General features: G+C 42.0%; 1 protein-coding gene across 1 annotated transcript; it reads right to left on the reverse strand.

The window, feature by feature from the left end:
- Positions 1-3,869: 3,869 nt before the first annotated feature.
- LOC127532490 (cytoplasmic polyadenylation element-binding protein 1-like) lies at positions 3,870-20,607 on the reverse strand. Its single transcript, XM_051944234.1, has 11 exons — positions 20,243-20,607; positions 19,909-20,118; positions 18,794-19,023; positions 14,900-15,155; positions 14,139-14,252; positions 11,888-11,977; positions 9,181-9,317; positions 8,129-8,327; positions 7,141-7,235; positions 6,760-6,840; positions 3,870-5,267 (listed from the first exon to the last, which is right to left on the reverse strand). The coding sequence occupies exons 1-11, from the start codon at positions 20,271-20,273 to the stop codon at positions 5,157-5,159; spliced, it is 1,554 nt and encodes a 517-aa protein (XP_051800194.1). The 5' UTR covers positions 20,274-20,607; the 3' UTR covers positions 3,870-5,156.
- Between the last annotated feature and the right edge of the window lie 282 nt (positions 20,608-20,889).

Here is a 20,889-nt window from a genome sequence, read left to right on the forward strand (position 1 = left end):
AACATTTATTACAGCGTCTAGAATATTCATTGGCATTAAAGGGACAGCACTGGATTGGTTTAAATCCTACTTATCAGATAGGTTCCAGTTTGTGCATGTCAACAATAACTCTTCTGAGCAGACTAAGTTAATCACGGAGTTCCTCAGGGTTCTGTCTTAGGACCGATACTTTTCACATTATACATGCTTCCTTTAGGCAATATTATTAGGAAGCATTGTATTAACTTCCATTGTTATGCAGATGACACACAATTGTATTTATCTATGAAGCCAGATGAAACTGATCAGTTAGCTAGACTGCAAGATTGTCTTAAGGACATTAAAACCTGGATGACTTTTAACTTTCCTACTGCTAAATTCAGACAAAACTGAAGTCATTGTATTTGGCCCCAAACATCTTAGAAACTTCGCTTTCAAAGCAAATAGTTACTCTGGATGGCATCACATTGGCCTCCAGTACTACTGTGAGGAATCTTGGAGTTATTTTTGACCAGGGACATGTCCTTTAACTCACACATAAAGCAAATCTGTAGGAACTTCCTTTTTCACCTGCGTAATATTGTAAAAATCAGGAACATTCTGTCTCAGAGTGATGCAGAAAATTAGTTCATGCTTTTGTTACTTCCAGGCTTGACTATTGCAATTCCTTATTATCGGGTTGTCCAAATAGCTCTCTCAAACATCTACAGTTGATCCAAAACGCTGCTGCGAGAGTACTGACAGGAGTTAGCAAAAGAGATCATATTTCCCCTATACTTGCTTCTCTTCACTGGCTTCCTGTTAATCCAGAATAGAATTTAAAATCCTTCTTCTGACATATAAAGCTCTTAATAACCAATCTCCATCATATCTTAAAGATCTGATAGTACCTTATTATCCTAGTAGAACTCTTCGCTCTCAAACTGCAGGCTTACTTGTTGTTCCTAGAATTTCTAAAAGTAGAATGGGAGGCAGAGCCTTCAGTTATCAGGCGCCTCTCCTGTGGAACCTGCTCCCAGTTTGGGTTCTGGAGGCAGATACCCTCTCTATTTTTAAGACCAGGCTTAAAACGTTCCTTTTTGACAAATCTTATAGTTGGGGCTGACTGGGTGACCCACAGAGGTTCGGCTTGTGTCTTCATTGCACAGCTGACTCCTTCTTGGACGTCCCTTCGTTCTGCCTCTAGTCATGCTGCTATAGGCCTAGGCTGCTGGGGGACTTTTCTTGACGCACTGAGCCCTTCTCTATCTACCTTTACATTTAATATGTATACCGTTATTGCAGTACATTCACTCTGTTTCCCCCTGTGCTATTTCTCCGAGTGTCCCTGGTCCCAGAGCTGGATGCTTCAGATCTGCGGTCGATGTTCCACCAGCTGGTTCCAGTCTCCACCATGTCCACTGTGGGATGCTGCTTACTGACCTTCCACCAGCCCTCTGCTTCCAATTCCCTTTTTCCACGAGTCAACTCTGCATCGCCTTCAATATACTGTTATGCTAACTTACATACTGTTTGAATTTTACTGCTAGTTATATAAGGAGTATGTTTAATGTCAGAGCCGTACATCATCAGAGTAAACTATGAGTCAGTTTTCAATGTTAGCTTATACTTTGTCTGTGTCACATATCCTGTCATGCATGTATCCAAATGTGTGTTGTGTTTCCTTGCTTTCCCACCCCTCCCTCTTCTCCCATCCCTCCCCCTTGCCCTCTTCTGTCCTTCTCAACCCGCCCGGCCAGCAGGCAGATGGGTCCCCCCTATTTGAGCCGGGTTCTGCTCGAGGTTTCTTCCCTGTTAAAAGGGTGTTTTTCCTTGCCACTGTCGCCTTTGGGCTGCTCTGGGGGTCAGGCATATGGGTTCTGTAAAGCGTCTTGAGACGATTTGACTGTAATTGACGCTATATAAATAAAATTGAATTGAATTGAATTGAATTCAAACAGCAGAGGAATGCAGAGTGTTAGAAGGAGATAGAAACAGGTTTTGGGCGTCCATCTTCCTGCAGTGAAATCTCGCGGGATGATATTTTACGAGAGTTACGATGCTTCTGCCCAGAACAACCTTCAATGGAAACACGTTCAAAGCGCAAATATACTTTGTCCAAATTTTAGAAATATCGCTTTTATTTTGCAAAAAACTGTAATGGAAACCCAGCTTCTGTCAGATAGCAGCACGGCGTCACTGTAACCATGACAACCAGTGAACACTACATCAGCTGATTGTGATTCTACTACAAATCCACCTCTGAGGACTTATCAGGACTTATCCATCAGAAATGATCCAAGGAACAGCTGATTAAACTGTGGGGGTGTTTCTGAGTCCCATCAGTTCCTGCTACATATTTAGGTCACGTGATCCAGTATCTGTAAATAACGTACCCATGCAGAACACACGCCTGTGCTCAGAACAAGGTCATTTATATTAAAGATTTTATCTGTAGGAAATGATGCAAAGAGAGCGGGCCCTGGAGGACTGAGTTCTGAGTGCTTTTCTAGCTCTGATAGGTGTCAAGTTATTTTTAATGCAAAGAAAAACTTGGGGTTTGTAAATGTGAGACCTGTCAGGTATTTTAGAAGTGCAGTATGCAACATTCAGAACAGCAACACTACCAGATCACCAGCATCAAAACAATGATTGTATCAACCACATCTCTCTTCACTTTCATTTACAACCACAAACTTTCTTTACCAGAGAGGCACTGAGAAATAATCTACCCACAGCTGTTAGCCCACGCTAGCATGATAAAATACACAGAAGTTATCAACCTGACATGAGCCACATCGTGTTTCATGATTACAGTAAACGTGGTTAAAGACAGCAGATAGAACAGCCAAGAAGCAGAAACCCTCACACACAGCTGGAATTAAAACATTAGATTTTTATTTTTTTTTAAACAGTGTACTTACCGTTTGGTTTCTACTCTGCAGTCCGTCTGGATCTCAGTCAACCGTTTCAATGGGAGAGGTTCACATGCACTGAAATGTTCAGGAAACCAGCTGCTAAAACAAAAAAAGTAGTCTTAGATTACAGTACAAACAGATTAATTGGGAATAGTTTATTCCACTTGATCTCACCGTAGCATCTGACCACAGATCTTTCCTCAGGTCTTTTTGTCCATGTGACCAGCAGCAACCCTCAGTGGATCTTTAAGGTTCAACTTCTGGATGAAAAGATTTCTTCTTACGGCCTCTCAGTCTATGACGACAAACCAGACATCTGAACAGCTTCTCATTCATTCAGACCCGTTTGATGGTTCCTGGTTGACTCTTGACCATCCTGACCAATCAGCTTCCAGCAGCAGGTGATAGTTTGAGTTTTCTTCCTGATTCTGGCAGTAAAACACCTGGACCATGAACTTTATACCCTGTGGTTTGCAGATGCTGGGATGTTGCTTTGAAAAGGTTCTCAGTAACTTAAAGTCACTGATCTGCTCCTTCAGATTTCTACTCCACAGACTGTAGAGTTCATGGCTCAGTCTGATGAGAATCCAGCAGGTTCCCTTTAAAAATGTCTCAGGAGTCTGTCACCATCACTCTAGTTAAGACTCCACACCACAAAAAAAAAAAAAAAAAATTACACAACTTTCAAACAGAACTCAAGTTGCAGGATGTAAATTTTTGACCCAGCAGGTTTTCATTTTTCCAGAACCCCTTTAATCCATCCGTAAAAGAACCAAAACACATCAGTTTTTAATAAAGACATGTTTCAAGGATTCCGTCATGGAAAATCCAGTTAGGAGTCATTAAAACTCAAGACTGCTGTACTAGACGTGGTCTACGCAAACTTTTGTTCACGACTCCATCACCATCTTCCAGACATAAAACTCCTGAGCTACAAGCAATGACGACTCCAAAACACAACCGCTCCATGAATAAAGAGTCCAGAGGCTGCTGTAATGCTTAAACACCTTTATTGTGCCCAATCTGAACATACTCCACAACTGTAAGTAGCAGCAAACTTGGCAGACCACAATGAGGTAGACTTTCAAAACTCTAAAAAGCAGCTGGGCTAAGGGACAACAAGCTCAGCATGACAACCTAATGGATAAAGAAAAGACACTTTGTCTTTGGCACACAGCTTATTATGCATTTATGTCCAACTGGAACAGGAAGGCAAAATGGGATAAGAAAGCATCGGGTGTTTACTGGGGTCTACTCAAGCTCTGGATAATTTATCATCAGCTCAGTGGAAGTTCTTACATTCAACAGGAAACAAGCAGCTGTTCTAACGTCCCCCTGCTGATGTACAAAAGTGATTAAAACCACTGCCACCTCTCCACACGTGCAAATTAAAAAGTGCAAAAATCAAAACTATGTACAGTTAAATGATTCAGTCACTCTTTCAACGGGATCATCGGTTGCTTGAAAGAACGCGAAGCATCACCGCCGAGTTCTACGGTTACACACATTTAATGTAACTGGACCAACAGAGCAAGGAGTACATCCAACGTTTGTGCCCATTCAGTTGAAATTTGGGAGGGCAAATTAAAAAAGAAAAAGTTAACAGCCACAGAAAAATGTATGAGAAAAAAAAGCAGAAAAATAAAAGGGGGGTTTTTCCCATAAACAGCCGCCTGGTAGAATTCTGTTCAAAATTTTCATGTCATGACTTAAAACCGTTTGTGTACAAATTAGTAAAAAACTGCGTAAAAATGTCTGAAATGCGACCGGTTAAATGAAGCCCAACATTCAACTCTCAAAAGTAAGAAACACCAGCTGGCTTGCACAGGAAAAAACAGACGCCAACCGGGGGGGGGGAGGAGGGAGAAATAAAAAGTTAAAGGCACTGTATGGCATCTGCCAGTGATGAGACCTGCGTGATCGCTCTTCACGATGCAAAACATGGAAACAAAAACAAAGAAAAGAGGAAAAACAAAAAGAGAAATGGCATTTTCATCCACTTCTTAACCTTAGGCTGACTCCCATCTTTCCGTCTGGCCACAAGTCTGGGAAAATGCATAAGTGTGAAGGGCCCCTTAGGTCACTGTGCATAGTGCCACTGTGAACAGCAAAAATGAGCAAGTGCAAAAGTGAACATTTTCTACAGTGATATCCCCAGTGCCTGGTGGAGCGCCGCGGAGCCCCGAGGGCCCGGCGCTCGTGTTCTCCTTGGCGGGCAGCTTCGCCCCGAAGAGAGGCTTCTTCTCGTCTGGCCCTTCAGAGCGGCCGGATCCGTCCGGTCTAGCTGGAGTCCCGGTTCTTCTGGTTGCGCATCAGCGGCCGGTGGTTGCTCAGGATGTCCATGGAGTGTCGCCAGTGCCAGCAGGAGCGGCAGTAGTACTTGAAGCAGGCCTGCAGGTCAAAGGGTCATGTTGGTTCAAAGAAGTCAGGCACAAAAGCTCAAAATGATCATTTTAAGAAACTCTTACACCTTAAATGTCCCCCCTATAACACCATTAAACACTTAATCTAGTAAAGCTGAATAAAATCTGACTTAACCCTCAAGTGACCAAGCTGTTCTAGCGACTGGGCTCATTTATGACCCACTATATGTTACACAGGAATGTCTGCTTTAGTGCCTCTGTGCTTTCTTACCTATTCCACTCCACTGCATTTTAAGATGGATATTTTAAAATAACCTTCTGTAATTACTCATGGATTTTAATCATTTTTGACAGAGCTAAAGTAAAACCAGATGAACAATATGATGCATTGTAAGAACACAATAACATTTATTTAGACACGCTTTGTCTGCCACTTCTGTTAAAACTTTATTCCTTTTGTTTCCTCAATAGTAAATCAAAAGCACATAAAACTAAATGTACACAAACATCTTGTCTGTATGTGTGCGATGTAACATGCAGAGTAGTATTTAGATTAGGGGCGGCTGTGGCTCAGACACTTTACCCACCTGAGCTCCAGTGCTGCCACTTCCACTGGTGTATGAATGTGTATGCTGTGTAATGTTGGTGGGGGTCAGAGGGGTTGTAGGAGTGGATTGGCAGCCAGTCAGTCTGCCCCAGGGCAGCTGTGGCTAAAAATGTAGGTCTGCCAGCTATAGTGCAACACACTGAAATATAGCGATTAGAGGTAGAAATAAATAAATAAAACTAAACCCTACAATAGTGAAAAACCGACACATCTGTCTGGGTCATAAGTGACCCCAGACAAGTTTCCATTATCCTTGTCACACCAGTTGGCCGATCTCTACAAAAAACTATGAGCAGCTGTAGGACAAGTAGATTGACAAATTCATGGCAGGAAACATTTTTCAGATAAAAGATATAAAAACGGCAAATATAATTATATGGCTGGAGTCATAAATAACACTGGGTCGCTTGAGGGTTAATACATCTCTGCCTTATAAACACCTCACATTACAACAGAGGACTGAATGATTGTTTTGTGTAAATGTGACCTGAACTGGATTTTATTCATTTTGTTTAATAGTCAAGCTTCAGTTTAATATTCAGTGTAAGATTTAAAACGTGATGAGCTTTAGCAGCAGATAAACTGACGGTATAAACCCTGGATCAGACGTACGGCATAACATTCTAAAGTGCTGATTTAAATTAACTCGAGCTCCTTTAGACCAAACCACCTCCAATAAACCTTCACCTCATCAGGACGACAAAAAGAAACACAAGCAAGAAGTTCCTGGAAATATAAACTGATTTTCGTGTGTGATGGAAAAATATTTGACCCTTTAGTCTACTTTAGCTAAAGAAGACAAACATTTCACATCCTTGTGTTTTAAATCCATTTTCATGTTATCTGGACTGATCAGCTGAACCCAATGACCGCTAACAAGCTAAAGGCTAGCTAAAGGCAGATTTCCACTGGCCTGGTCTCTGCAGAAGAAAGGTCCGGGTTGGCGAAGGCAAACTTGACACATGGAGTCCTCCAGGTACGGGTCAATCTGAACCTGAGGAAAAGAAGCAGTTTAAAACAGATATTTGTTCTGTTTTAGGCTAATTTATGATTCTCAGTCATGTTTTATTCTTAACAGTCAAGTTCATCCATTACATGACTTTAAAGCTTCTTAAAGTCATGTGAACATCTGATACTGAATGAGAGCACGTTTTAGCAGATCCTTTAATTTATCCAAGCTACGTTTTTAAGCAGCGCACTAAAGTTTCGTTGTGCATCTTAAAGGAATCATAAATAGTCACTGTGCAGCTTTTAGCCACAACAGAAACACCAATAATTTATTGCATTTTCTCACCTTCTTTGTAAACTTGGGTGTTTTTATCTCCACAAACGCGGCACAAACAGCCTTCAGGTAACTGCGCTGATTGTTGAAAGTGACACGTCCAGAGCCTGGAAGAAAAGTCAGATTTACAAAGAAACTAGTCCTGAACACAAAAGATTTAAATATAAAGACGACGTTAACCCTTTTCTAAAGCTCAGACAGACTAAGGGAACACAGAGGAGGTTTAGTCAGTAAAACGATGAACATCGCTGTCTGTCATGATGTCACTCTTAGTTCTACTTTGTCTTAAATCCTACAACGTGACCCAGGCTGGAACAGAAACTCACTGTGTCGTTACGGAGGAACATTAGTGTCTGACTATCTGTGACCATTATAGATTTAAAATGCTGTCAAAGATGACGTGTTTTACATCAGAGGAAGGATCTCTGGTTTTTATTTGACTTCATGGCAAAGAAAATAATGAGACAGAAAAAGTGATTTAACGTTAAAGAGCATCAGAGGGCTGCAGAAATAATGTTTTACAGGAACTTCACTCATCATGCTGATATACAGCTATGGCCTAAATCTAGAGATAAATCCATCAGGACAAACACCATCGGTTTGCTGCTTTCCTCTCAACTACCGTCTACAACTTTCCATAAACGTTCTTCTGCCTGCCTCTGATCTGCAGCAACAAGAAGCACCAGATGATCTCATAACTCAATAGATCCACTCTAAGGTTCTATCATTTCCCAGAGGTTTAATCTTTCTTTTCCTCTGTTGTAAAGTTAAACCCTAAAGGACAAAGTATTAAAACAGTCAAATGTTCTGTAATTTCTTTGTTGTAGCATTAAGGAGCCAAAAAAAGAAGTTATTCATTACACATTTTAAGTAATCCGTTACTGTTTTTTTTTCTACCAAGTATCAGAATCTGCCGTCTCCAGAAGTCCCCGTGAGCCCTGGCCTCTCCACAGCTCTTTTAGCCTTCATGTTTCCAGCGTACTGATTAAAACCAGCTCACCTATGGGGTACTTGTGCTTGTCCGTGTCAATGCCGGCATACATGACGCCTCCAAACAGGTCGTTCATGATGCTGGCCAGCGCCTCGGCGTTCAGCATCCCGTGCAGCGCGCCAACGAACACCGTCTTACTGGGATCCAGACGCTGAGCAGGACAGCGTACGTAGTTACTGTCAGAGATCACCCACGGGATCACCTGCACCTGGAGGACAAAGAAGAAACCACGACTGAACCTCACCAACAACCACCCGCACTCAGATGGAGAGTTCTGATTGGAGTACCAGAGTTCTAGTTCACCTATAAGAGATAAAATGATTTATGGTCTGAATAACTGGATAAAAAAAACTAATAGATTTTAAATGATCTAGTTTGACATTCTATAGTTAAAAATAATCCAAAGAAGCCATTTGCTAATCATCAGCTTCAGTTCTTAATGATTTCATTTATCAGAGCAGTGAACTTATTACAGTAAAACTTTCACATCACTTGGTCCTTGTTATTTCTGACCTTCCCTGAAAGTTTCATCCAGCAAACCAACGCTGACCATCACTAAACTGTGTTCCTTTAATAAATGATAAATAACAGCTCTACTGTCCAGAAGTTCAGGGAAACGTGTGATTTACAGTCAGAGCAGCATTCAGATCAAACTGCTGTTTAAAGAAGTCAGTTTCTGCCACCGAGCCGCTACAGATTTACTAGTTAGCTTTTATTATTATGCATCGTTCTTCCCCGCAGAGTTTTGTGTACGCCAGCGCCCCCTACTGATGATAAATCTGGGCTTTTGAAAGCAGCTGTGTCGGTCAGACCCTGACAGGATGCTGCTTCACCTCCTGTTTCATTCCAGGACTCGTCTTTTTACGTTGGACATAAAGCGACCGTCAATAAGGAAAGTTCTGCCTTCAGTTTGAGGAATCGCGTTAGCTAGCCGTCTACCTGTGAAACCAGAGACCTCAGAGGACCGTACAGGTACAAAGCCTGTGATCCATCATAAAGCTCATTCTGCCTTCAGAGCTGCTGTGGGGGATAAAGTGTTCTGATGTTACAGAACTACTCACATCCTTGCATCGCATCCTGCGGCTGGACATCTTGAAGTAGTATTCTCTGTTGTCGTCGGGGTGGAACGGGTCCAGGGTGCAGGCATGAAGCAGCGCTCGCACAGACTTCTCGTTCTCAAACACCAGGTACACATAACCTACAGAAAACCAACAGGAGGCTCTTATTTTACATCTGCTGATCCACATGAAGGGTTCTGTTCATACTTTGGACCCGTCGGTACAAACTACACTAAAACAGACTGATCCAAACATCAACATTCTGTTACTTCTCAGCAGTAAAATCAGTTTCTGAACCACATGCAGCATTTCATTAACATCTTATTTTGTTCACTTTCTCGTACAACACGGTGTCATTTCGATGTAATTTTCTTCTAATTTTTCAGGAGCAACATTCATTTCACTAATATTTCCGTTACCTCTGGATAACAGTTTGATTTATTTCAGTTATGCATAGTTATTTCTTCTTATTACTTTTAGGAGCTGCATTTCTGCCGTGATGTCGTTTTTCTTTCCTAAATGTTTGGCACGAGGATTTCCTTCAGAAAGTCTGATCTTTATCTAAATGAAGGCGTGAGGATGAAGAGTCTGTTATTAAAGATGGTTGCAGGATTCTGTTTTACTGCTTCACCTTTAATATTTTACAGCTCTATTAAAGACCATCACTGCCTGAATAATCCATCAGGTGTTTGAGTTCAAATGTCTAAAATCTGACATGTGCTCTGAAGCTGCAAAGATGAAAAAATGTTTTACTAGTGGCTTTAAATGATTCCTAATAAGCCTGTACAGCCATCTGAAACTTTAATACGGCTGCTTTTATGCTGAGGTTGGAGACGTCCTGTTTTAGGTTCTTCTACAGACTGCAGGAGGCATTTTAAATCATCTTAAAGAACTTTAGATTGGTCCAACTTTTACTAAATGCAGTGTGAAAACTAGTCAAAGAGTGCAGAGCAGTCTAGTTAAAAGAAGTCAGAGATTGGTTCTAATATTTAGAGTCAAATGACGCAGAAACGTTCAAATAACTAAATAAAGTAATGACAGTATCCTTTTATGAATTTAAAAGCAGTCTGACAGACTGGTGAAAACTGATAGAAACTGCTTTAAAGCTGCTGTCCGGAGTTTGAATCGCAGCGTCTCCCAAAACACTGTTGGTCCCTCCCTCTGATTTCACCCCTTTATTTGTGCACGCTCAGTACATGAGAGAAGTGCCCGGAGTGCTGCAGCATCTCGCCTGTTTTGCTGTTTTCCACTCTTCTACATTTAGTAAATAATAAAGGAATTACGTTAGAATGCTGTACTGAGTCTAACTTGTCCTAATACCAAAATAACATGAATCTGCTAGGACGAACGAGTAAAGTTTCAATATGTGATTACACTCGTGTATCCCTCTGGATGACGTTGTTTATCAAACTTAGTGCATTTACGCGTGTATATGTGTTACATTGTTTATTTATTTCTATCTAGAGTTCAGAATTGCATGACTCCTCTGACGAAGAGTATGTCCCAGACGCCCCAACATCTTCCTCCAGAGGTCGGGCATCTAAACGAAGCCGTCAGGCGGGCTATGGAGGCCGTGGTCGGAGAGCGACGCGAGCACCCCGAGCCAAAAAACGTCCTGCGGTCTCTTGGCCTGACAAGCCGTGGGATTGGTAACTTTTCTGGAAGTTGCTGATCCCTGATGCTCTCTCCTCCACAAGCAAAACAAATGTGCTCGCGGTTGCGTAGTGCGTAGCTCGCCCACCTCTGCATGGGCTTGCTTGCTGTGCGCGTAACCGTTGATTGACAGCATGACAAAGCTGAAGCTCGAACTTGATTGGTCGGCAGCGACCGGCGCTTTTTGGAATAACATGGGGGTCTATGAGAGGAAGGCGGAGCTCAGGAATAAATTTTCATATCGCGTTATACTAACTTTATATTATAGTATCGAACTAGACTAACACATTTAAGCTTTGTTAAACAATGATACATAAATTGAAAACAAATGGAAACTCCGGACACGAGCTTTAAGTAGTGAAAAAAGCTTAAATAAATGGTAGAAAATGAAGCTACAGATAAGGAAGCTAGAACAGCGTTAGTTTTAAAGCAACAACTCTAAAGTCTGGCTTTACCTCGCCGACTTGTTTCTTCTTCAGATGCTGTCTAAACAGGTCAGTGAGGAAAAAACAGGCTTTCCTTAGAGTTGTCCCTTTAAAAATAACATCCCATAATAAGGAAACTTCTGGAAAAGCTAAGAGCATTTCAGTGGTGAAAACTGAAGCATTTGGCAAACAGACCAAAACAGCGACTGTCCAACACAATAAGATGCTGTAAAAACTAAAGAGTCCGTTTTTACACTTAAATATATTGAAATTAAAGCCTGACGTGTTAATCTGCTGCAGTGTGGACGTACAAAACACTAAGGCACCGATAAGGACAAATATAAAAGCCAAACCTGTTTACAAGAACAGACAGACTGGTTTCTGTACATGAAGCATTTCTACACAGATAATGAAGCATTTCTACACAGATAATGAAGCATTTCTACACAGATAATGAAGCATTTCTACACAGATAATGAAGTATTTCTCTTCCATCCACTCCCACATTCTAGCACCGTGTTTCCCATTAATCCCAGACTCAGAACCAGGTAAACTCACCATCACCAGTGTCACCCTAAAACCAGAATAATGAAAGTCTCCTACCAGTTTCTCATTACCTTTGGCCACATTACCTTTAGGAGGGCAGCGAGGGTGTTTCCCATCCTTACCCGGCCACTCCACTGTCAGAGGGCCATAGCCGCTGAACGTGTTGATCAGGCCGGCTGGAATTTAATTAAAGACAAAGTAAACATGAGGATGGGGGGGGGCAGTCAGCAGATGTCTGTCTACAGACACATTTCCAGTTTTAACGTGTTGTTCAGACAGATAAAACCATCAGTGGTGTGTTAGTGCTAAAATGAAGCTTTTGGGAAAGTTCTGAACTCAAAGAAAAAAAAAAAAAAAAAAAAACTTAAATTCTCATTTCTAACATCTTTAATTTCAATAATTTAATTTTCCGAAACTCTGAACCACAAAAGCCACTGAAGTTTAAAAAGGCATAGAAAGAAAGAAAAATTATTGAATTTCCAACATCTTTGAATTCATTTGTCTGAAGATTTAACCAAATCCAAGTTAAAAATCAGATATTTCATTAAAAGCCCCTTTATTCTGCACGTCTCATTTAAAATACTCCCATAAATAAACCACTTGCTCCAGTTACGTAAAGAAATAAAAGTTTCTGTTCTTCAGTTCAACTGGAAGCCGTCAGTGACTCAGCTGACAGATAAAGTAATCAGTTTCTAAATGACCAGGGTTTCTTTTCTGAACAGAGGCTGCTTTGCCAGAATTCTCTCCATCACCCTGAAACTTCTGACCATCAGACTCCAGGACACACCGGCATCTCATTCAGCTTCCAACCAGGCGTAAACTAACCGTGACGTCACCCGTTGGTTTCAACGCCGAGAAAATGAAGCCCAGATTTTGCTACTTCCTGGTCGCCGTTTTGGATTTTTTGGAGCCAGTGACGTAAAAAGCGTCAAACAGGCTGGACCGGAGAGTAACTAGGGGCAGGACCAGTCAGTGGGACTGTATCAAGTATAGCCACGCCCCCTGGCTGCACCAACTTTAACGATTTATTTAAAATTCAGTATTGATTTATTTTAAGATCGGCCACCTGATCTCTCATTTTGACCATGAAAACTAACGGGAAAAAAACCCTGAGCTGTAGAACATCAGTCTATCACATTTTATTTTCTCCAAAAATGAATTGGGATCTATGGAGAAAAAGCTTTTTGGAGCCAACCCTAGCGGACGGCGTGATATTGCAAGTTTTTGACACTTCCGGGTTGGCTTCAATTTTGGAGCCAGATGCTACGTCCATCTTCATATACAGTCTGTGCTTCCAACTCATGACACTTATTGAGAATTTCCACTGGGTGAAAAAGTATGAAAACGCTGGAATTTCAGCTGAAATATTTTTAGACATATCAGATGAAGACTCATCCTAGAAACGTCAGATTCTGGATGGACTGATCCGAGTTAATAGAACTAACCGTCTGCTGAAAACTAAGCGTTAACTCCAGCTGTAAGCCACATCAGCTGAGAGCAGACATCACCCACCGTTTAAAGAAACTCAGAAAGCGGACGTTTGTGTGAAAAGCGTCCAGAGTAATAAATACTGAACCATAGCGCTGTTATGCACAGATTAGAAATAACTTCTGTGAAGCCACAATAAAATACGTTAAAGAGTTTACTGTGTCCAGTTACTGTTAAATCCATGAACATTCACCGTGTCGTCCTGCAGCTCAAACCGTTCAAGTCTGAAAATGTGGAAGAAAATAAATTAGTGAAACTTCTCATGTCCACATTTGAGAAATCTTTGAACATTTTTTGATGGAAAAAAAATGTTTCTTTAAGAACATTCACATAAACTGATTTTATGTGAATGTTCTTAAAGAAAATATCAGAAGTTTAACTGATATATATGGAATCACTTTAGACATTTTTAGGATTTTTAGTCATTTTTTGAAAACATTTACTAGAATTTTCTTACCACATTTACCTAAAACTTTTAAGGGGAACTTAAGGAATTATTGGAATTTTCTTCCTGAAGGTTTTGTAAATTTTCAGAAATTTTTTTGCTGAAATTCTGGATTTTTTTCAGACAAGGAAACTATATTTTTGGTGGCCATAAATGAGGACAACAGGAGGGTTAAAAGTGACCTCACTAACAGAATAAAACTCAGACTGACTGCAGAGCAACACGGTGGGTTTTACCGTCAGCTCCTCTGAAGAGGAACCGTTCAGTCTGATGCTAAAAGTGGCTTCAGAGCGTTTGTGAAAACTTCCTGCTTTAAGCTCATCCCACCACAGGTCTGCATCTGTTTGATTTCTCTGTAAACGTAGGATCTCTTGTGCATCTATTAAAGTGTTCCAGCGGTTCACCTTCTGTGATGTCCCAGGGAACGCCTCCCAGAAACACCTTGCAGGAGTACAGAGGGTCCTTGTTGCTCCTGGGAGGCAGCTGGCCGCTCCAGGTGAACGTCGCCTCGTTCACAGCTGAGCAGAAAGAGGTTAGCAAAGATTCAGGGTTTATTTAAATCCTCCCTGAGGTTGTAGCAGTGGTACCAAGTCCTCAGTAAGCAAAGCAGCTATTGGCTGTCCGAGAAGTCACTACATGATGTCATCCTGATTAGCATAGCTGTAATCTGCATGTAATGCAGTTTAATGTCATGGACATTCTAGGAGAGAGGAATAATAACATGGGAGAAACAAAAAGTGAATGTAAAACCCACTAAATGTTTTTTGAAGAAAAGGCTGTGAGTCAAATGCAGCAATTTATTTAAAACATTTTTATTTTCATCCCGCTCTAAGCCAGGACCTTCAGCTTTACGGGATTCATCTGCAGTCTGAGGCGGGTGGTGGGTTAGGGTTAGTTAGTGGGGTTAGGTCAGGTCTGCTCTAATCAGACCGACCATCTACTAGTGCTTTAGGATGAGGAGGAGCTCACAGCGCCCCCTGCTGCTCACTGAGGACAGTAACTGCAGAACGATACCAGCTTTCATGTCAGTCTCCAAAACACCAGAAAAAGTCGCTAGATTTATCGCCTTCAACCAAAAAAAAAAAAAATCTCCCAGAGGCTTTGGAAAGTCGTCAGGTTTAAGGAGAAAGTCGCTCAGTTATCAGCACTGGTTTTACTGGTTTACCTGCAGCCTGCCGGTGCAGACGAGCCTCCCTCTCGATGCTGAACGCGTCGTCCGGTTGGTCCAGCACGTCGGCGCCGGGCCACGGGGAGCCGGTACGCCAGCGGCGGGAGACGGCGGAGGAGGCGGGGCTGGCGCTGGGGGGCGGAGTCAGAGGGGAGCTGGAGTCCTGGGGGTCCAGACGGGAACCCAGACGCAGCAGATCCTTCTGCATGTTGGAGGCCAGATAAGGCAGGGGAGGAGAAATCCGCAGAGTGGACTGCAGAGAGAGACAAGTCTGTTTTTACAGCGTGTGAAAAATAAAAGCTGACAGTCAGGAAAGAAATGCAGCGACATCTTAGCAGAACAGGACAGGTTTGAACCGCCTCAAGAGCAGATCTGAAGGCAAAGAGCTCCAGAAAACAGACTAAATGTATGAATAAATCCACAGGTTTCCAGTTTTCTGATCATTCATCTGTTAAGAGTTTGATTGGGGAAACCTATTTAAACATTTTATCAAAAATCCTCCAAAATAAAACTTCTGCAGGAACCAGATTCTGTGAAAAATAAAACCTCTGCATTCCTTTCCACAGATCTTGTAGGTTGTTCCCACTGCTCTAACAGGAAGTTTAAAACCAGTCTAACTGAAGGACACCAGCAGTGATTGTTTCCATTCATCACCAAAAACGCATTCTGTCAAAGAATGCTGCCTTCCTCAGTACAACCTGGTAGGCATCAGTAACTCAGCTGAAACCTACAGAAACTCCAGGACTCGTTGGCTGAACGGCATCACACCGGACATAACAGCAAACTATCAATAGACCACAGAGGGATCTTATTTCCAGTATTAACAGTGTTTTATTAAACTAATCTCTGGAGTTTCAGCAGAGAGCAGCTGGGTCAATAAATAATTACAGGATTTTCATAGTCGACATTTTTGCTGTTTTCAGGCCTAAAACCAACATGGCCGCCTAAAACCAAACACCACATGGAATTTTAGAGAAAGATTCTTCTACATAGTTACACAAGTGAGTAAAATTGAAATGTAAAGTTATTTCAGAAGACATTGTAGTAAACCTGTTGACTATTTTCTATGAAATAAGTCAGAAAGCCTTGGAGTCTTCCAGTCTTTTCTTCAGCAGGAAATGACATCATGTGGAGCAGGTCATGTGATCTGGAATTAACACTTCCTGGAGAGGAGTTTTTGGAACGGGGAACTTGGTGGAAAAGGATTTACTTTATAAAATTTGATATATAGCCAAAAAATAAATACTTGTCATGATTATCTGAACTTAAAAGAACACAATCCAAACTATTTGTGAATCAGCTCATTTTATTATTGTTTAGCTCATTAGAAGGTGGTTGGTGTTAAATTCAGACATTTAGTTGATATTTTAGTGATATCCAGTCATTTTTATTAAGTGATTGAATTTGTAAAGATGTGATCATAAAACCATGATTTTTTAAATAAAATGTATGCAGACATATCCCATGGGCTTCAGACGTCCTTCAGTTACAGACTGACTACAGTAAATAAAACTGAGCCCAGTGAGTAAAAATATCAGCAGAAAAACATCCAGAAACTGAACTGAGAGACATTCACATTTTCAGTTCAGAGCTTCACCGCTTGAAGATGCTGCAAAGGTTAACATTTAACACTGAAAGATACAGAAACGGCTCAAATTAATGCGCTGTTAGTTTTCCTCCTGCAGATGTCACCAGAAAGTCCCACCAGGAGGCTTCTAAAACAGCTTCACACCAAATAAAAGTATGATCCAACCTCTAGTTTAGTCCTTTTATCGCTGTTTGTGATAATCAGGCACATTAGAGATAAAACTAGAGGATAACTGCAAAACTGGAGTTTCCTACAGGTCAGACTTGGTCACTGCAGAGACTAAAGCTGATTTGTTTTCTGGCATTGACTGAGCTCTGCCGTTAAAACACTGCAGAAGACAAAAAGCTGAATAAGTTCAGTAAAAATCCTGCTATGCTAAAAAGAGACAAGACTTCAGAACCAACCGAGTCCAAACATTGACTGCATTAGAGTCCGTTTCCATGGATTTACTGAGAATCTGTTTTCATAGTTTAACCAGAGACTCAGGAAGCTGCAGGTTTAAGACTTTAACGTCTGGCTCTTATATTTACTGTTTATCCACTGATGGGCTTTCAGGTTCAGTACTAGTTTATTTACTTTGTGTTTCTGCCCAGGGACAGATGTAGATTATCTGCTCTAATTACAGTTAATTAAGCAGAAAACAGAACAGAGGACACAGAATACCAGCTACCATAAAGTCAGACATCACTGAGCTTTGTCTGCAGAACTCCGTCTAAACGAGATGCAACACGACCAAACGAACCAGTCAGCTGGTTCGACATCAGCATGACAGGAAGTCATTAGATGAGCAGAGATAAAACCAGAAGATGCTACATCTGCTGCTAAACTGTTTCTAAATGAGCCTTTTTAACCAGTGTAGCTTTGGTTAATGGAGGAACTTTATTTTTGCATTTATGGTAACAATGCAGACAAAAACGCTCTATTTTAAAAAAAGAGCAACAATAACTTAAATGTTAATTCAGGTTTAACAATTTTATGTCTCATTTGTTAAAATCCTGCTGTATTTTAAATGCAAAAAGAGAACAGAATGAGATCTGCAGCATAAATATATATATTAAAGGACTTATCGACAAAACAAGCATCGGGCGCTTTGCTCTTTAAAAACAAAAACATCCAGCTGGAACTGGACATTTTATTTTTTGTGGTGATGAAGTTAGTGAGAATGTAGAAGACACGACGACCGTTTTGGGTTTGGATCGGCAGCATGAACGGCAAATTAAACCTGCAGCCGGCCTGAAAGCACGAGAAGCCTCCTGAGAAAAGATTTAACCAAGAAAACCAGCAAACAGACCATTTCTAAATTAAAGACTGACTGTTTGGGGATTTATAGTCTGTGCAGGTCAGCAGACTGGCCGAGTGCTTTTTGGATGGTAATAAATAGGAATGCCACAAACTGTAGACCAGAGGTGTCCAACATGAGGCCCGTGGTCCAAAAGTGGTCCTCCAGAGGGTCCAATCCGGCCCTCAGTGTAAAAATTACAGAGAAGACATTAACTGAAGATTAACTAAATTTAAATCATTTCTACAACATAAGTTGTTTGTATCCTGCAGTAAGTCCTCCATGCTTCAGACCCACACTGAATGCTTTGAGCCTTTTTAGACTCACTGATCTGGAAACAAACTGAGGTTTGACATTGTTGACATTTAACTTATTTTCATTAACACTGGTGTCGTCCTGCGGGTCAAACTGACTTGTTCTAAAGTCTGAAAATGTGAAAATATATATTCTCAGTGAAATTTCACATTTTTGGGAAATTTGAGCATTTTTTGGAGAAAGAAAATGTTTAAAAAAATAAATAAAAATGAATAAATCCAGCAAATTTCTCTGGATTTTGGTTGATTTTATGTCAATTTTCTTAAAGAAAATATTTGAAGTTTCACTGATGTGTATATGGAATCACTAGATATTTTTTAGGATTTTTGAAAATATTTACAAGAATTTTCATGCAAAATGTTTTTTAAAAGAAAAGCTTTAGGGAAACTTTAAAGGAATTATTGGAATTTTAAGGTTTTGCAAATTTTCAGATATTTGGGGAATTTTTTTGCTGAATTTTTGGATTTTTTTCAGACAAAGAAAACTATTTGTTGAGGTCCATAAATGAGGACAACTGGATGATTAAGATAAAAAAAATAATTCCATAAAAGCAAACATGTTCAGAACGCATTTCTTGCAGAATTTGAGGTTATTTACAGGTTATGATGTTATTTTACTGTTCCGGTACACTAGAGATCAACACGAGTCTGACTTCTGCTGTAGAACATCTGCTCCATCCAACACCACAGCTTAAATCCAGATCACTCACCAGCATGTCGCAGAGGTGGTCCGACCCGGAGCTGAAGCCGCTGGTCTCAGAGTCTTCAGGGCTGCTGGAGCGCGAGTCCAGGAAGGAGCTGGAGTCCAGCCGGTTAGCCATGCGAGCCATGCCGGGGAACTTCTCCAGGAAGTCAGCAGTCATGCTCATGGACTCGGGGGGCAGGTAGCCGGGGGGCTTCCCCAGGAGGCTACTGAAGGGGCTGCCGAGCATGCCGAGCACTGCAGAACAGGAGAACCAATCAGAGCATTTAGCTACCGTTAGCATGTTTGAGAAAAGACTCAGAGGGATGCTGCCGGACAAACTCAGGACATTAAAGGAGAGCCAGGTGTGTGTGCTGAATCTGCAGACGCTCATTGATTCATCAGAACTTCTAAAAGCAGAAGAAGGTTCTGATGTTCTGCCAAAAGCTTCCATCAAAAGAGTCAAAGCTTCAAGTAGTTTTCACTTTTACATTTGACTGCTATTAATATGAAACAATGCCCCCCCCATGACCGATTCATCGTCATCTTTTCCAAACAGCAGCTCTTCCTCAGCACGTTACTGTGAGGCTCTGAGGATTATTCAGCTGCATTCAAAGCTCTGTCCCACTTTGTTTCAGGCCCAGTTTAGAAGCTCTAATGAAGTTTTAGCGGGTTGGTTTGGACACGCAGCGGTAAATCTACGCCGCTTCAAATGGGTCACGATAAATGGGGCGTCCAACGCTGCTAAAGACGGACTCATCTTAAAACCGAGCAGCTCCTTAGATATCAGCTTTCAAGCATGTTTTCTAACTAAACCTCAACATCCCAGCATCAGGACTGATCAACAGGTAACAGATCCATGTTTAAACAGACTCGGGAAAGGAAAAGTAGCTTCAGCAGCTGGTTTGTGTGCCGGGCGGATTTCTAGAGATGCAGCAAAGCAAAAGTGCCACATCATCCTCCCTGGTGACGCTACAGCCGTTCACACACAGACGGCTGCTGTTCACACATTTCAACGTTAATGAGGGCTGCAGATAAATCAGGAAAAACACACCAACATGTCACAATCTGACCAGTAAACGAGGGTCACGCCAGCAAACAAACTCCTGAAAACATGAACACCACCAGGAGCTGAGTCCTTACTGGAGGGGGAGCTGGTCTGGACGTGCGACGGGGAGGTGTGATCCGTCTCCTGGCTGCTCCAGGGTCGGTCCCAGCCGGACAGGCTGAGGGACTGGAGGCCCAGGCCCAGGTCTGAGACGCCCAGCGGGCCCCTGGACGACGCCATCTCCTGGGAGCCGGGCATGTTGGGGAAAAGCATCCTCCTGCTGCCCACCGCAGCCAGCTCCGACTCTGTTTGGAGATCCGACAGAGAGAGTTAGACACCACAAAAAACAACAAAACACGTTTCTAAAAGTCAGTCAAAAAGAGAAATGCATCTGCTAAACCAAACTTGTCCTCCTCGCATGAAGCTAACCTGCTGCCTCTGTGCCCGGTGCAACTGCCATGCATCTCCGTCCGCATCACTGACCCACCTAGCAGCATGTGACATGGCTGCTGATGCACTCACACACCCCTGCTAATGACATCAGCTCCCCTCCCTCCTCCTGACAACTGTGGAATGAAAAATTCCTGCTGGAGCTACAGGCTTGTTGATAGAAGAGCCGTCCCTCGTCCAGAAGACGGCTGCTGTTAGCGCCACCGTTTACCACCACCGCTGCTGCTTTACTGAGTCTGCCTTGTTTCCTGACAGAGGGGAGGAGGAGGGAGGAGGCAGAGCTACAGGGAGGGAGGCAGCATGGGAGCAAATGACTCAGCACACTCCAACTAGAAAGTATTCAGACTCCAGGAAGCACAGAGTTGCATTTTAAAACCAGCTGCTGTGATTTCACCTGATTTGTGCACAACAGGAAGCAGCAGAACGCCGCCGTAGAACGAACGCCGCCGTAGAAGCGGCAGAACACTCAGATGCTGATTTGCACCGCCAGCTCCTCCCTTCCCTCTCCTGGAAAGCTTCCAGCCCTGATTCAGCAAACATCCAGCCGGCTAGATGGGCCACAGAGGCCACAACTTCAGCTCTGTTTGCACCAATTCCCTCCACTTTTAGTGAACATTTAGGTTAAA

The sequence above is a fragment of the Acanthochromis polyacanthus genome, chromosome 2 (assembly GCF_021347895.1).
Source record: "Acanthochromis polyacanthus isolate Apoly-LR-REF ecotype Palm Island chromosome 2, KAUST_Apoly_ChrSc, whole genome shotgun sequence".
Taxonomy (NCBI): Eukaryota; Metazoa; Chordata; class Actinopteri; family Pomacentridae; genus Acanthochromis; species Acanthochromis polyacanthus.

Coding starts and splice junctions, on each gene's coding strand:
- LOC127532490 (XM_051944234.1), bottom strand. CDS start 20,273: ATGGCAGTTGCACCGGGCACAGAGGCAGCAG. Junction 20,119..20,242: donor ACCGGGCACAGAGGCAGCAG/GTTAGCTTCATG, acceptor ATCTCCAAACAG/AGTCGGAGCTGGCTGCGGTG. Junction 7,236..8,128: donor CAAGCACAAGTACCCCATAG/GTGAGCTGGTTT, acceptor CTTTTCTTCCAG/GCTCTGGACGTGTCACTTTC.